General features: G+C 42.4%; 1 protein-coding gene across 1 annotated transcript; it reads left to right on the forward strand.

Moving 5' to 3' along the window:
- Positions 1 to 10,043: 10,043 nt before the first annotated feature.
- LOC122219642 (class I histocompatibility antigen, Gogo-OKO alpha chain) lies at positions 10,044 to 12,807 on the forward strand. The gene is given in 8 exon segments (XM_042938109.1): positions 10,044 to 10,140; positions 10,399 to 10,668; positions 10,868 to 11,130; positions 11,687 to 11,714; positions 11,717 to 11,848; positions 11,851 to 11,949; positions 12,071 to 12,181; positions 12,593 to 12,807. Coding segments are annotated over 8 exon segments (1,071 nt in total). The 5' UTR covers positions 10,044 to 10,067; the 3' UTR covers positions 12,688 to 12,807.
- The last annotated feature ends 3,864 nt before the right edge of the window (positions 12,808 to 16,671 follow it).

A 16,671-nucleotide genomic window follows, 5' to 3' on the forward strand; every position in this document is an offset into this window, starting at 1 on the left:
GTCTATATTTCTCCTTTTTAGTGGGGTCTCTGGTTTTGGAATCAAGGTAATGCTGGCTTCATAGAAAGAGTTTGGAAGTTTTCCTTCCATTTTTATTTTTTGGAACAGTTTCAAGAGAATGGGTGTTAACTCTTCCTTAAATGTTTGGTAGAATTCCCCTGGAAAGGCATCTGGCCCTGGACTCTTGTTTTTTGGCAGATTTTTTATTACTAATTCGATTTCCTTACTAGTTATGAGTCCTTTCAAATTTTCTTCCAGATTGGGCGCCTGGGTGGCGCAGTCGGTTAAGCGTCCGACTTCAGCCAGGTCACGATCTCGCGGTCCGTGAGTTCGAGCCCCACGTCAGGCTCTGGGCTGATGGCTCGGAGCCTGGAGCCTGTTTCCGATTCTGTGTCTCCCTCTCTCTCTGCCCCTCCCCCGTTCATGCTCTGTCTCTCTCTGTCCCAAAAATAAATAAATAAATAAATAAAAAATGTTGAAAAAAAAAAATTTAAAAAAAAAAAAAAATTTTCTTCCAGATTACCCATTTTATTGGCATATAATTGCTCATAATAGTCTCTTGTTATTGTTTTTATTTCTGTTGTGTTGGTTGTGATCTCTCTTTCCTTCTTGATTTTATTTATTTGGGTCCTTTCCTTTTTCTTCTTGATCAAACTGGCTAGTAGGTTATCAATTTGAACCAGCATCTGGTTTCATTCATCTGTTCTATTGTATTTTTTTTTGTTTTGATAGCATTAATTTCTGCTCTAGTCTTTATTATTTCCTGTCTTCTGCTGGTTTTGGGTTATATTTGCTGTTTTTTTTCCCACTCCTTAAGGCGTAAGGTTAGGTTGTGTATCTGAGATCTTTCTTCCTTCTTTAGGAAGGCCTAGATTGCTATAAACTTTCCTCTTATGACCGCATTTGCTGCATCCCAGAGGTTTGGGGTTGCGGTATTTTCATTGTCTTCCATATACTTTTTAATTTCCTTTTTAATTGCTTGGTTAGCCCATTCATTATTTAGTAGGATGTTCTTCAGTCTCCAAGTATTTGTTACCTTTCCAAATATTTTCTTGTGGTTGATTTCAAGTTTCATAGTGTTGTGGTCTGAAAATATGCACAGTATGATCTCGATCTTTTTGTAGTTAAGGCTGATTTGTGTCCCAGTGTATGGTCTCTTCTGGAGAACGTTCCATGTGCACTGGAGAAGAATGTATATTCTGCTGCTTTAGGATGAAATGTGCTTAATATATCTGTTAAGCCCATCTGATCCAGTGTATCATTCAAAACCATTGTTTCCTTATTGATTTTTTGATTAGGTGATCTGTCCATTGTTGTGAGTGGGGTGTTGAAATCTAGTATCATGCTATTACTATCAATGTGTTTCTTTACTTTTGTGATTAATTGATTTATATATGTGGATGTTTCCACATTTGGCACATAAATGTTTACAATTGTCAGGTCTTCTTGGTGGATGGATAGACCCCTTGATGATGATATAATGCCCTTCTGCTTCTCTTGATACAGCCTTTTTTTAAAGTCTAAATTGTCTGATATAAGTATAGCTACTCCAACTTTCTTTTGTTGACCATTAGCATGATAGATGGTTCTCTATCCCCTTATTTTCAATCTGAAGGTGTCTTTAGATCTAAAGTGGGTCTCTTGTAAACAACCTGTAGATGGATCTTGTTTTTTTATCCATTCTGTTACCCTATGTCTTTTGATTAGAGCATTGAGTCCATTGACGTTTAGAGTGAGTACTGAAAGATATGAATTTATTGCCATTATGATACTTGTAGGGTTGGAGTTTCTGGTGGTGTTCTCTGGTCCTTTCTAATCTTTTGTTGCTTTTGGTACTTATTTATTTATATATATTTTTTTTGCATCTTTTCTTCCCTCAGAAATTTCCCCTTAAAATTTCTTGCAGGGCTGGTTTAGTGGTCACTAACTCCTTTAATTTTTGTCTGGGAAACTTTTTATCTCTCCTTCTGTTTTGAATGACAGCCTTGCTGGATAAAAAATTCTTGGCTGCATATTTTTCTGATTCAGCACATTGAATATATTCTGCCACTCCTTTCTGGCCTGCCAAGTTTCTGTGGATAGATCCGCTACAAACCTGATCTGTCTTCCCTTGTAGGCTCGGGACTTTTTTCCCTTGCTGCTTTCATGATTTTTCCTTGCCTGAGTATTTTGTGAATTTGACTATGATATGCCTTGTTGATGGTCGGTTTTTGTTGAATCTTATGGGAGTCCTCTGTGCTTCCTGGATTTTGATGTCTGTGTCTTTCCCCAGGTTAGGAAAGTTTTCTGCTATGATTTGCTCACATAACCTTTCTACCCCTATTTCTCTCTCTTCCTCTTCTGGAACCCCTATGATTCTGATGTTCCTTTTTTTTTTTAATTTTTTAACGTTTATTTTTTATTTTTGAGACAGAGAGAGACAGAGCATGAACAGGGGAGGGTCAGAGAGAGGGAGACACAGAATCTGAAACAGGCTCCAGGCTCTGAGCCGTCAGCACAGAGCCCGACGCGGGGCTCGAACCCACAGAACACGAGATCATGACCTGAGCCGAAGTCGGCCGCTTAACCGACTGAGCCACCCAGGCGCCCCTCTGATGTTCCTTTTTAATGAGTCACTGATTTCTCTAATTCTTAAATCATGCTCTTTTGCCTTAGTTTCCCTCTTTTTTTCTGCTTCATTATTCTCTCTACGTTTGTCCTCTATATCGCTGATCTCTGTTGTGCCTCGTCCATCCTTGCCACTGCTCCATCCATCCGTGATTGCAGCTCAGTTATAGCATTTTTAATTTCATTCTGGCTATTTTTTTTACTTCTTTTATCTCTGCAGAAAAGGATTCTAATCTATTTTTTACTCCAGCTAGTATTCTTATCATGAGTCTAAATTCTGGTTCAGGCATCTTGCTTGTATCTGTGTTGGTTAACTCCCTGGCTGTTGTTTCTTCATGCTCTTTGTTTTGTGGCAAATACCTTTCATGGCTTCTTGCTCCTCAAGTTCAGCTCTCCACACCACGTACCTGCTGAATTCTGTGGCTCAGGTTGTGCAGATTGTTGTGTTAATCCTCCAATCAGTTTTCTAGGTGTGTAGGATGGTTTATTGTTGTTCTGGCTGTATTTCATAGACATGAGACACACAAAAAGCTTCCATGCTTTTCCAGCCAACATTTCATTTTAGATGAGAAGGGAAAGAAAGAGTGAAATGTCTCAGTCTGTCCTTTCCCAGAAGTGAGGTCAGCTGTCTCCCAACACCTTTGGCCTTACCAACACACAAATATTCTGTGCTGGGTACTTTCACTGGCCTATATCTAATGTCAATATAGATCTGGAAAGCAAGTTGCAGGGCTCCTGTGGCCCAACCTATTCTGTTGTCACAAGAACTCATCCAGAATCTCCAATTAAAATCAGAAGGAATTGCTCTGAACCATGAGCCCTGATTGGCCCATGGCAGATTCTAGTGTTAAAAAGAGTAAAAGGGGGCTTCTTGGTGGATTGAGTGTCTGACTCTTAGTTTGGGTTCAGGTCATGATCTTTCAGTTCATGAGTTCGAGTCCAATGTCGGGCTTTGTGCTGATAGCTCAGAGCCTGGAGCCTGCTTCGGATTTTGTGTCTCCCTCTCTCTCATCCCTTCCCCTGCTCACACTCTGTCTCTCTTTCTCTCTCAAAATTAAATATTTTTTAAAATAAATAAAATAAAGAAGAGTTAACACCGATTCTTTTGTAGCTGTTCCAAAAAATAGAAATGGAAGGAAAACTTCCAAACTCATTCTACAAGGCCAGCATTACCTTGATTCCAAAACCAAAAACCCCACTGAAAAGAACTACAGACCGATTTTCCTGATGAACATGGATACAAAAGCTCTCAACAAGATACTAGGAAACCATATCCAACAATACATTAAAAGAATTATTTATCACAACCAAGTGGAATTTATACCTGGGATGCAGGGCTCGTTCAATATCCACAAATCAATTAATGTGATACATCACATTAATAAAAGAAAGGATTAGAACCACATGATCCTCACAATAGATACAGAAAAAGCATTTGACAAAATAAAGCATCCTTTCTTGATAAAAACCCTCAAGAAAGTAGGGATAGAACAATCATACTTCAAGATCATAAAAGCCATATATGAAAGACCCACCACTAATATCATCCTCAGTGTGGAAAAACTGAGAGCTTTCTCCCTAAGGTCAGAAACATGAAAAGGATATCCACTCTCACCACTGTTATTCAACATAGTGTTGGAAGTCCTAGCTTCAGCAATCAGACAACACAAAGGAATAAAAGGCATCCAAATTGGAAAGGAGAAAGTTAAACTTTCACTCTTTGCAAATGACATGATACCCTATATGGAAAACCCAAAAGACTCCACCAAAAAGTGCTAGAACTGATACATGAATTCAGCAACATCACAAGATATAAAATCAATGTACAGAAATTGGTTGCATTTCTATACACCAATAGCGAAGCAGCAGAAAGAGAAATCAAGGAATCGATTCCATTTACAATTGTGCCACAAACCATAAAATACCTAGGAATACACCTTACCAAAGAAGTGAAAAACTTATACGCTGAAAACTATAGAAAGTTTGTAAAAGAAATTGAAGAAGACACAAAGAAATGGGAAAACATTTCATGTTCCTGGATTGGAAAAACAAATATTGTTAAAATGTCAACACTACACAAAGCAATCTACATATTCAATGCAGTCCCTATCAAAATAATATCAGAATTCTTCACAGAGCTAGAACAAACAATCCTAAATTTGTATGGAACTACAAATGACCCCGAATAGCCAAAGTAAGGTTGAAAAAGAAAACCAAAGCTGGAGGCATCACAATCCTGATCTTTAACCTGTATCACAAAGTTGTAGTTATCAAGTCAGTATGGTTCTGGGCACAAAAACAGACATATTGATCAATGAAACCGAATAGCAAACCCAGAAGTGGACCCACAAACATACAGCCAACTAAATTTGACTAATCAGGAAAGAATATCCAATGCATAAAAGACAGTCTTCAGGAAATGTTGGGAAAACTGGACAGGAAGGTGCAAAAAAATGAAACTGGGCCACTGTCTTACACTATACACAAAAGTAAACTCAGAATGGATTATAGATCTAAATGTGAGACAGGAAGCCATCAAAATCCTGGAGGAAAAAACAGGAAAAAACCTCTTTGACCTCGGTCACAGCAACTTCTTACTTGAAATGTCTCCAGAGGCATAGGAAATAAAAGCAAAAATGAACTATTGGGACCTCATCAAGAGAAAAAGCTTCTGCACGGTGAAGGAAACAATCAGCAAAACTAAAAGGCCACCAAAAGAATGGGAGAAGATATTTGCAAATGACATATCAGATAAAGGGTTAGTATCCAAAATCTGTAAAGCACTTATCAAACTCAACACACACACACACACACACACACAGTCTAGTGAAGAAATGGGCAAAAGACATGAGTAGATACTTCTCCAAAGAAGACATCCAGATGGTTCACAGACACATGAAAAAAACGCTCAATATCACTCATCAGGGAAATGCAAATCAAAACCCCAATGAGGTACCACCTCACACCTGTCAGAATGGCTAACATTAACAAATCAAGCAACAGATGTTGGCAAGGATGCAGAGAAAGAGGATCTCTTTTGCACTGTTGGTGGGAATGCAAACTGGTGCAGCCACTCTGGAAAACAGTATGGAGATTCCTCAAATAATTAAAAATAGAACTACCCGCGGGGCACCTGGGTGGCTCAGTCAGTTGAGAGCCTGACTTCGGCTCAGGTCACGATCTCATGGTTCGTGGGTTCAAGCCCCACATTGGGCTCTGTGCTGACAGCTCAGAGCCTGGAGCCTGCTTCCAATTCTGTGTCTCCCTCTCTCTCTGCCACTCCCCTGCTCATGTTCTGTCTCTCTCTCTATCTCAAAAATAAACATAAAAAAAATAGAACTACCCTGCGACCCAACAATTTCACTACTTGGAATTTATCCAAAGGATACAGGTGTGCTGATTCAAAGGGGCACATGCACCCCAATTTTTATAGCAACACTATCAACAATAGCATACAATAGCATACAATAGTATGGAAAGAGCCCAAATGTCCATCGACTGATGAATGGATAAAGAAGATGTGGCATATATATACAATCGAATATTATTCAGCCATCAAAAAGAATGAAATCTTGCCATTTGCAACAACGTGGATAGAACTAGAATGTATTATGCTAAGTGAAATAAGCCAGTCAAAGACAAATGTGTGATTTCACTCATATGTGGAATTTAAGATACAAAACAGATGAACATAAGGGAAAGAAACAAAAATAATATAATAACAGATAGGGAGGAAAGCCTAAAATTATCAAGAGAACCTTAAAACATTATCATAAAAACTCTTAAATACAGAGAACAAACTGAGGGCTTGTTCTGGCAGAATGTTGGGTGGAGGGATGAGATAAATGGGCAAGGGACATTAAGGAGGACCTTGTTGAGATGAGCACTGGGTGTTATATGTAAGTGATGAATCATTAAATTCTATACCTGAAATCATTATTACACTATATGTTAACTAACTTGGATTTAAATTAAATAAATAAATGTATGTATGTTTATCAAACTCAACACCCAAAAACAAATAATCAAGTTAAGAAATGGGCAGAAGACATGAATAGACATTTACCAAAGAAGATGAAAAGATTCTCATCGGGGCACCTGGGTGGCTCAGTCGGTTAAGCGTCCGACTTCAGCTCAGGTCACGATCTCGCGGTCCGTGAGTTCAAGCCCCGCGTCAGGCTCTGGGCTGATGGCTCAGAGCCTGGAGCCTGCTTCCGATTCTGTGTCTCCCCCTCTCTCTGCCCCCCCCCCCATTCATGCTCTGTCTCTCTCTGTCTCAAAAATAAATAAACGTTGGGGCGCCTGGGTGGTGCAGTCGGTTAAGCGTCCGACTTCAGCCAGGTCACGATCTCGCGGTCCATGAGTTCGAGCCCCGCGTCAGGCTCTGGGCTGATGGCTCGGAGCCTGGAGCCTGTTTCCGATTCTGTATCTCCCTCTCTCTCTGCCCCTCCCCCGTTCATGCTCTGTCTCTCTCTGTCCCAAAAATAAATAAAAAACGTTGAAAAAAAAATTTAAATAAATAAATAAACGTTAAAAAAAATAATAATAAATAAATAAAAAAAGAAAAGATTCTCATCATCACTAATCATCAGGGAAATACAAATGAAAACTACAAGTATGGAAATTAAGGAGTGCACTTATTATGAGCACCACGTGTTGTATGGAAGTACTGAATCACTATATTGTACACCTGAAACTAATATTACACTGTACGTTAATTAACTTGAATTTAAATTTAAAAATTTTAGAAAGAAAAGAATTGAACTGCTTAACACACTAGTCACATTTCAAGAACTCAATAGCCACATATAGCTTGTGGCAACCATATTGGACAGCACAGATTAAAAAATTCCTTCTTTATGTAACGTTTTATTCTATAGTACTCTTCTTCAAGATTTGTGTGCCTCAAGTCGGGTACATAAGACCCATGTGAAATGAAAAGTCCACTGTTTTTACTCTTATTGACTACATCAGATTTCTTTCTGGGATATGAATACATATTAATGTCATGTAAAACAAAAACAAAGTTAGGTTATGTATGAGTTTGACACCTTCAGGCACAAATTGTTCCCAGTTACAAAGGAGAACCACCAGTCCCTCTATATCCCTTCCCAGACTGGGAACACTGATATCACATTTCGGGGGGGGGGGTGAGTTCTCCTTTAGATAAGCCCAGGGGCTAAGCTTTAAGCTCAGTTTTGGTATGCATGGAGTCTAGCTCAAGTAAATGGATTCTGTTAAGTGAAGAGGAGGCAAAGACAGGGACCAGCTAGGAGACTCTCCTTAGATGGTTCAGAACAGCAGTTCTCAAAAGTGTGGTCCATGGAACCTTTGAAGTCAGTGACACCCTTTCATGGCATCCATTATGTTAAAACTATTCTCATAACATTACTTATATTATTTGCTTTTTCACTATGTTGACATTTTCACTGAGCCAAAATTTAGCAAGAAAGGAGGTTATAAGTCCAAATTACAATAGTGCTTATTCTTTGCCCCCACTTCCTTATATTTGGAAAATAATTTTTTAAACTACACTCAGTTTGAAGCATTATAGCTAGGGCACCTGGGTGGCTCAGTCATTTGAGCATCTGACTCTTGATTTCAGCTCAGGTCATAAACCCAGGTGGTGGTATTGAGCTCGGTGACAGGCTCCACGCTGGGCATGGAGACTGCTTAAGATTCTCTCTCTCTCTCTCTCTCTCTCTCTCACCCCCCTCCCTCTGTCCCTCACTCCAACTTGCACTCTCTCTCTAAAATAAATAAGCATTCTAGCTGAAGCATTAAAAATTATCTTTACTAAATTATCTTCAAATCCACATTTTAAAAATATATGAAAACATGGGATATACCCATAAATCATTTCTGTTACATTCCTAAATACTGTTTCTCAAGGAATGTCATGTGTATGAACCAAAATAGCCTCTTTTTGTATGGAATGCCATTTTTACTTGACGTAATGAATGCCACAGAAACTTGGATTATTTAGACTTGTGTAGGTGGAAGTTTCTTAAAAATGAACATGAGCCTGTCCCTTCAAGAAAATTAACTAACAGATGACAACTGACAGTTACTTGTTGTCTTGATAAAATGTCAGCTCTCTAGACAAAACCAGAATTTTGGAAAACTTTGTACCACCAATAAGGTTAACAGTTTCCCAGTACTGACAAACTTTTCTGTTGGGACCTATGGCAATATTAAGACCAATGTGATTTTTTCGATAATTTGACTCCAGTGTAATCAATACTGGAAGATCTATATAATTTAGTGAAACAAAGCCTTTCTTTAAAAATCATGAATTAGGAGAGCCTGGGTGGTTCAGTCAGTTAAGCCTCTGACTGGCTCAGGTCATGATCTCGAGAGTTGGAACCCCACATTGGGCTGTCTGCCATTAGCACAGAGACCACTTCGGGTCCTGTCTCCCTCTCTCTGCTCCTCTGCTTCTCTCTCTCTCTCTCTCTCAAAAACAAACATTTAAAAAATAAGTAAATAAAATAAAAACATTTACATTGAAATAATAAAAGAAATAAAAATCATGAATTACTACAAGATCCAGACAATGTGCAAGACAAGCCTATAGATTTGAATGTAACAGAATAAGAAATACTCACTGATACTGTTTCAGATTCCACTCTGCAAATAACCTTTGAGAAAGTATGACTTGTGTACTTTTAACTTATTATCAAAGATGGATATCCACAGTTATCTGAAAAGGTATTAAAATACTACTCCTACATATTTGTGCAAGGCTGTATATTTCTTCGTATACTTCAAAAATAACATTAAATGCAGAAGCAAATACGAACATCCAACAGTCTTCTAATGTGATAGACAAAAAAAAATAGTTGCAAAAATGCAAAAATACAAAGATCCAATCTTTTCACTACCCTGTTTATTTTGAGATGTAGTTTTTTTTCATAAAAATAATTATTTACTTAACATGCAATGGCTTATTAATATCATTCAAAATGAGTTCATAAAAATTTTTTTAAAACCTGTTTTATTTCTACTATGGTAAACACTGATAGATACAACCCACATACACAAAATTATACTTACTAATTTGTAAGACAATTTGTAAGACTGTATAGATATCCTGAAAATAAAATGTCTGAGAATCACTGCCTCAGCAAGGAGACAATGTGACAAGAGCACTCCCATACTGGGGAAAAGGTGGCAGGACAAAGTCCCAAATCCCTAGGCCTGTCTCTCAGGGTCTCAGGCCCCAGGGCGGTGTCGGGGGCGGGGAAGCCCAGTGTTGGGGAGTCCCTATCTCCCCTGGTTTCACTTCTCCCTGTCACAACCTATGTCAGGTCCTTCTACCGGGATACTCATGATTCGGCCCCAGTTCGCTCTCCCGTTGTGTGTAGGGTTTCTAGGGAACCCAATCAGCGACACCATCGTTCAGGGTTATAGTGTAATCACTGGAAGGGCGGCGACTTAGCTTCTCCGCAAAACATGAGATGTCAGTCTTGCGTCCCAGACCCCTCCTCCTGCTGCTGTCGGGGACCCTGGCCCTGAGACCAGGACGGATGAGTGAGGGGTCGGGAGAGAAAACGCCCCAGCGTGGGCGGAGGCAGGGGACCGCTAGACGGAAAGGCTGCTCCACCGCCTCGGACCCAGAGCTCTCACCTCCGCCTCACCCACCCCTTGGTCCCGACTCTTCTCCAACCTGCCACCCCTCTTCCGTCCCACAAGCCCCCTCGTCCGTGCCCTCCCGGCCGCCTCCCCCTAGGACCCGGGCCCCACGCCGAGAGGAGGGTCGGGAGGGGTCTCACCCCTCCGCGCCCACAGGCTCCCACTCCCTGAGGTATTTCCACACCGCGGTGTCCCGGCCGGGCCGCGGGGAGCCCGGGTACTTGGAAGTCGGCTACGTGGACGACACGCAGTTCGTGCGGTTCGACAGAGACACCCCGAGTTCGGTGATGGAGCCGCGGTTGCAGTGGGTGGACCAGGAGGGGCCGGAGTAGTGGGAGCAGCAGACGCAGAACTTCAGGACCCGCACACAAACTCTTCAAGTGAGGCTGAATGAATTGCGTGTCCACTACAGCCAGAGCAAGGCCGGTGAGCGACCTGGGCCCGGGTCCAGGTCACGACCCCCGTCCCTACGGACGCGCCAAGGTCGCCCCGAGTGTCTGGGTCCTAGTGCCACACGGAGTCTGCGCCCCACCCCCGTCCTGCGAATAGGTAAGAGCCCCTGGGGACTGTACTCGGTTTGGTTTTCAGTTTAGGCTTTAATGATTGCAGGTCAGGGCGGGGCCAGTGTCTCACACCTTCCAAAGGATGACAGGCTGCGACGTGGGGCCTGATGGGCACTTCCTCTGCCGTTACCTTCGTGACACCTACGACCGCGCGGATTACATCACCCTGCGGGTGCCATGGCGGGACACCGCGCCGCACATCACCCGCTGCAAGTGGGAGGCAGCCGGTGAGGCGGAGCGCTACAGGTACTACCTGGAGGGCACGTGCATGGAGTGGTTCCTCAAGTATCTGGAGATGGGGAAGAAGACACTGCTGGAAGCAGATACAGGGACCACGAGGACTCCCTGATCTCCCATCCACTGCGGCTGGCTTTCCAGAGGAAGGGAAAATGGACTCAGTGTCAGAACAGCGCCCCTCCCACTGGTGGGAAGAGGGAGATCCGCCTCAGTGTATTCATATTCCTACTAGGGAGTGACTCCCTTAGAGGGCGATGAGGAACCCGGTCTCCTGGGTTGCAGATTGAGATCATCCCTGAAATAACCCATCAGCAGTTCCTTTGACCTGGGCAGCCACCTTGTGAACCATGATTTTTCTCTCAAGGCCTTGTTCTCCATCTGAGAACATCTTTGGGAGTCTGACTCCGTGTTTTCTGAGTCACTGACCCTCCACTGCAGTCACAAGACCATTAGAGTGTTCGCCATTTTAGACCTGCACACTCCTACCCTGGGCGCTCTCCCTGATTCCACATAATTCCACATCCTGAAGTCTAGGCTGGTCTGGCTCTTGTGCTTTTTCCTTCCAAACCAATTATCCTTTCCATTGTCGGGATGGTCATATGAAAGCAACCCAAAGTGTGATTTTCTGATTCTTCTTCCTCATAACCCCCAAAAGACATATGACCTACCATCCCATGAGGTCTCCCTGAGGTGCTGGGCCCTGGGCTTCTATCCTGTGGAGATCACCCTGACCTGGCAGCGTGATGGGGAGGCCCACACCCAGGACACAGAGCTTGTGGAGACAAGACCTACAGAAGATGGGACCTTCAGAAGTGGGCAGTTGTGGTGGTACCTTCTAGAGAAGAGCAGAGGTACACATGCCATGTGCAGCACAAGGGGCTGCCCAAGCCCACCACCTTGAGATGGAATAAGGAGGGTTTGGGGTGGAGCCTCTTCTCACAGAAAGTAGCTCTTCTGTAGAACATCAGCGAGGTCATGATCCAAGCCTGAAGTCTGGGCCCTTCACCTTCCTTTCCCTTCCCATGAACTGCCTCCTCAGCCCACCATCCCCATCATGGGCATCATTGCTGGCCAGGTTCTCCTTGTGGTCACTGTAGCTGTGGCAGTTGGAGCTGTGATGTGGAGAAAGAAGCATTCAGGTAGAGAAAGGAGTTGGGAGGAATCTGAGTTTTCTTATCCCACTGGGAGGTTTCAAACCCCAGACTAAAGTTTGTCCTGCTTTGTTAATGAGATGTGTTTCCTCACTGTGTAGCCAATTACTAACTCTTTAGTAGACTTGTGCAAATGAAGACGTTTTTCACCTTTATATTCTGATGTTGGGGACCTGATCCCCAGCAGCTGAAGGTCAAGGGAAATTCCCTGATGTAGACAGACCTCCAGGAAGACAGTTGGTCCAGTGCTCCTATATATCCTTTTTTCATGCTTACCAATACAGCTGTGACTCTTCAGTAAGAATTTTGGAAACTTTGATTTGGTACAGGACTAGGGTATTCCTCTGGATACCATGGCCCAGTCCTCTCCCTGGTCTCTGACATGTTTTCTTCCCACAGGTGGAAAAGGAGGGTGCTAGTCACAGGCAAAGAGTATGGAGGGAGTGATCTTTGAGACCTTGGGTAGTGTAGATGGGACCCCATGGGATAGCTAATCCACCTCATAGCTCCTCCTTTAATCTCCTATGGGTTCTGACCACATCGTGTTTGTTCTACGCCAAATAGTGACAGTGCCCAGAGTTCTGGTGTGTCTCTCAGAACTCCTAAAGGTGAGACCCCGGAGGGCCTGAAGTGGGGAGGGGTTGGGGCAGAGAGGACATGAGTGGGTTACGAGGATTCTTTGAGTGGGACATTATAAGCAAGTGATGGGCTGTTGAGATATAAACACTTACATGATTGACCTGAATTTGTTCATTATTTTCTTTCACAGTGTGAGCCAGCTGCCTTGTAGGGGACTGAGTGATGCAAGATCTGCTCACACTTCCACCTTTTTGACATCAAGAGCCCTGGACATTTCTATCTGCTAAAAATGTCTGAATGTGTCTGTGTTCCTATTAGCATAATGTGAAGAGGTGGGAAAATTGTCCCACTGCTATCCATCAGTGGGGGACCTCTCCCCAAAACTGATCTGCTTTTCTGTTCCAGCAGAGGTGGGACTGGGTCATCTCCACCCGTCTTTAATTTTTCCCCCCTATTCTTGTCATATGGGACCGATTTCCTATTCTTGTCTCAACTCCTGAAGTTGAGACAGGAAATAAATGGAAGCACTGAGAATCTTCCAGAATCTGCATGATTGCTGTGCTGAGTCTGTTGTAGTTCAGATATAAGGCTGTGAGAAGCCAAGTGTGGATGGAACTGGCCTGGTCAGTGGTCAGTGCTTTGTGGGCTTTGACATGATCACTCCTCAGTTGAGTCATCTTGCTACTCCCTTGTCCTTGTCCCTTCAGTGGAACCTTGTCCCACCAGGACCTGTAATCACAGGACTCAGACATCACCTGTCTATTGGACCAAAGGCAGCAAGAGCTTCCTCTGACCAGGTCAGCCTAGGCTCTGGCCTGGATCAGGCCCTCAGCCCCCAACTTTTGGGGTTTTTCCTTTACTTATATAGAGAATGAGGCCTATTCTTCCTCTTCTGTATGAATTCTGGTCTAATTTTCCCTTGATGTCCCCCAGTCGGTGGCCATTGCTGGGGTCCTTTGGCCTCTCATTGTTCCCATAAGACCCAGTAAGCCCCTGCACACAGAAGTGTCTATGGTACTGAAAGATGAATTTTCAGATTCATCCATCTCTTCTTTGAGGGCTCTTCTGGATTATTCTTTCAGTCTTTTCCCCCATCATTTTTAAAAAGCAGATTCTGGGGACAGAGAAAGGGTGCAATAATTTCTTATCCTTATTAAATTCCAGGAAGGAGTCCAAAATCTATAAAGAACTTACCAAACTCAACATCCAAGAATAATCTAGTGAAGAAATGGGCAGAAGACATGAATAGACACTTTTCTTTTTAAAAAAATTTTTTAAATGTAATTTATTGTCAAATTGGCTAACATACAGTGTGTACAGTGTGCTCTTGGTTTTGGGGGTAGATTCCTGTGGTTCATCGCTTATATCCAACATCCAGTGCTCATCCCAACAAGTGCCCTCCTCAATGCCCATCACCCATTTTCCCCTCTCCCCACACCATCTACCCTCAGTTTGTTCTCTGTATTTAAAAGTCTCTTATGTTTTGCCTCCCTCCCTCTCTGTTTGTAACTTTTTTTTCCCATTCCCTTCCCCCATGGTCTTCTGTTAAGTTTCTCAAGTTCCACAATGCTATGTGCCTTTCTCTAACCGACTTATTTCACTCAGCATAATACCTTCCAGTTCCATCCATGTTGCTGCAAATGGCATGATTTCATTCTTCTTCATTGCCAAGTAGTATTCCATTGTACATATAAACCACATCTTCTTTATCCATTCATCAGTTGATGGACATTTAGGCTCTTTCCATAATTTGACTATTGTTGAAAGCATTGAATAGACACTTTCCCAAAGAAGACATCCAGATGGCCAACAGACACATGAAAAGATGCTCAACATTGCTCATCATCAGGGAAATACAAATCAAAACGACACTGAGATACCACCTCCCACCAATCAGAGTGGCTAAAATTAACAACTCAGGAAACAACAAATGTTGGTGAGGATGTGGAGAAACGGGAAACCTCTTGTACTGTTGGTGGGAATGCAAACTGGTGCAGCCACTCTGGAAACAGTATGGAGGTTCCTCAAAAATTTAAAAATAGAATTACCCTACGGCCCAGCAATAGCACTACTAGGAATTTATCCAAAGTATAGAGGAATGATACTTCATAGGGGCACATATACCTCAGTGTTTATAGCAGTGCTATCAACAAAAGCCAAATTATGTAAAGACCCCAAATGTCCATCAACTGATGAATGGGTAAAGATGTAATATATATATATATATATATATATACACACACACACACACACATACACATACACACACACACACACACACACACACACACACATACATATACAATGGAATACTACTCAGCAATTAGAATGAAATCTTGCCATTTGCAACAACGTGGATGGAACTGGAGGATATTATGCTAAGTGAAATAAGTCCGTCGGAGAAAGAGATCACATGTTTTCACCCATATGTGGAATTTGAGAAACTTAACAGAAGACCATGAAGGAAGGGAAGGGAAAAAATAGCTTCAAACAGAGAGGGAGGCAAACCATAAGAGACTCTTAAACAGAGAACAAACTGAGGGTTGATAGGGACTAGGAGGGAGGGTAAAATGAGTGATGGGCATTGAGGAGGGAACTTGTTGGGATGAACACTGGGTGTTGGGATGAATCATGGGAATCTACTCCAAAAGCCAAGAGCACACTGTATACATTGGATGTTAGCTAATTTGAATATAAATTATATTTTTAAAAAGACAAACATAATTTTTTAAAAGTGAAAATAAAATTGAATTGAAATATTGTTGAAAATTTTTTGAAATAAATAAATAAATAAATTTGTTAGTGTCTTCTCCGCTCACCTGCTGCTCCCCTGCCCTTGGCTCTAGAGCTCCTAGTTCTGGCTCCAACCTTAATTCCTAGAGGGAGAAAGCAGTGTCTAATCTGAATTCACATTTGTCTGCAATATATGACCCATAAGCCTAGGTACACCTTTTCTGAAGAGAGAACTGTAATTGTTCCCTGTGCTGTGCAGGAGGGATGGTGTGGGTGTAGGGATGGAGGAGGTGGGAGTAGCAGGGAGACCAGCACTGGTGAGAAAAGTCGTGGCTGCCACGAACAGCTGTGGCCTGAGGCTCATCTGGAAGAGACAGGTGCTCTATGCTGACCATTTATCCAACTGATAACTGAGTGTCAGATACAGGAACAGTATTATAGCACGTAGGACACCTAAGAACTAAAAACAGGCAAAATTTTCCCACAATGTGGGGCATATGTTCTGGTAGTAAGGGACAGACTATGTGCTAATAAATAAGGAAAGGGTGTGTGTTAGAAGTTGGGAAGTGCTTTGAGGAAGGTGACCCAGAGAACGCCTGTGCAGGGACAGGGAAGGTGGCTACTTTACTACGGTGGTAACTGTGAGTCTCACTGAGGTGACCTTTTAGAGATTTAAAGACATGAAGGAATTGTTAAAGAGAACATCTGGGGGAAGTTCCTTCCAGGCAGGGGAACCTCCAGTGCACATACACTAGGGCAAGAGCAAGTCTTGTGTTCAAGGAATGGTGAGGCAGCTGCTGTGTCTGGAGCAGAGAACAGTTAAAATGAAGTCCAATGTCCAGGCCTTAGGATTAGAAGGGTTTTGACTTTTCTCTGAGTGAGATGTGGAGTTACCAGATAGTTTTGAATCTCCTTCTAAGGAGATTAGAAGCATCTATTTGCTGCTCTGCAGAATCAAAAGGTGAAGGGCAAGGAATCAGTAGGGGAAACTGTACATAACTAGTGCAGTGTTTCAGGAGGGAGAAGTTGGCTGTATGTATAGGGTGTGAGGAGGGAAAATAATAGAATTGACTGGTTTCTGGATATACTTAAAGATGGACTTTGCATCATTTCCTAATGGATTAATTCTGGGTTGTGAGAAGGAAGAATCGAGGGCATCCAATATT

The sequence above is a fragment of the Panthera leo genome, chromosome B2 (genome assembly GCF_018350215.1).
Source record: "Panthera leo isolate Ple1 chromosome B2, P.leo_Ple1_pat1.1, whole genome shotgun sequence".
NCBI lineage: Eukaryota > Metazoa > Chordata > Mammalia > Carnivora > Felidae > Panthera > Panthera leo.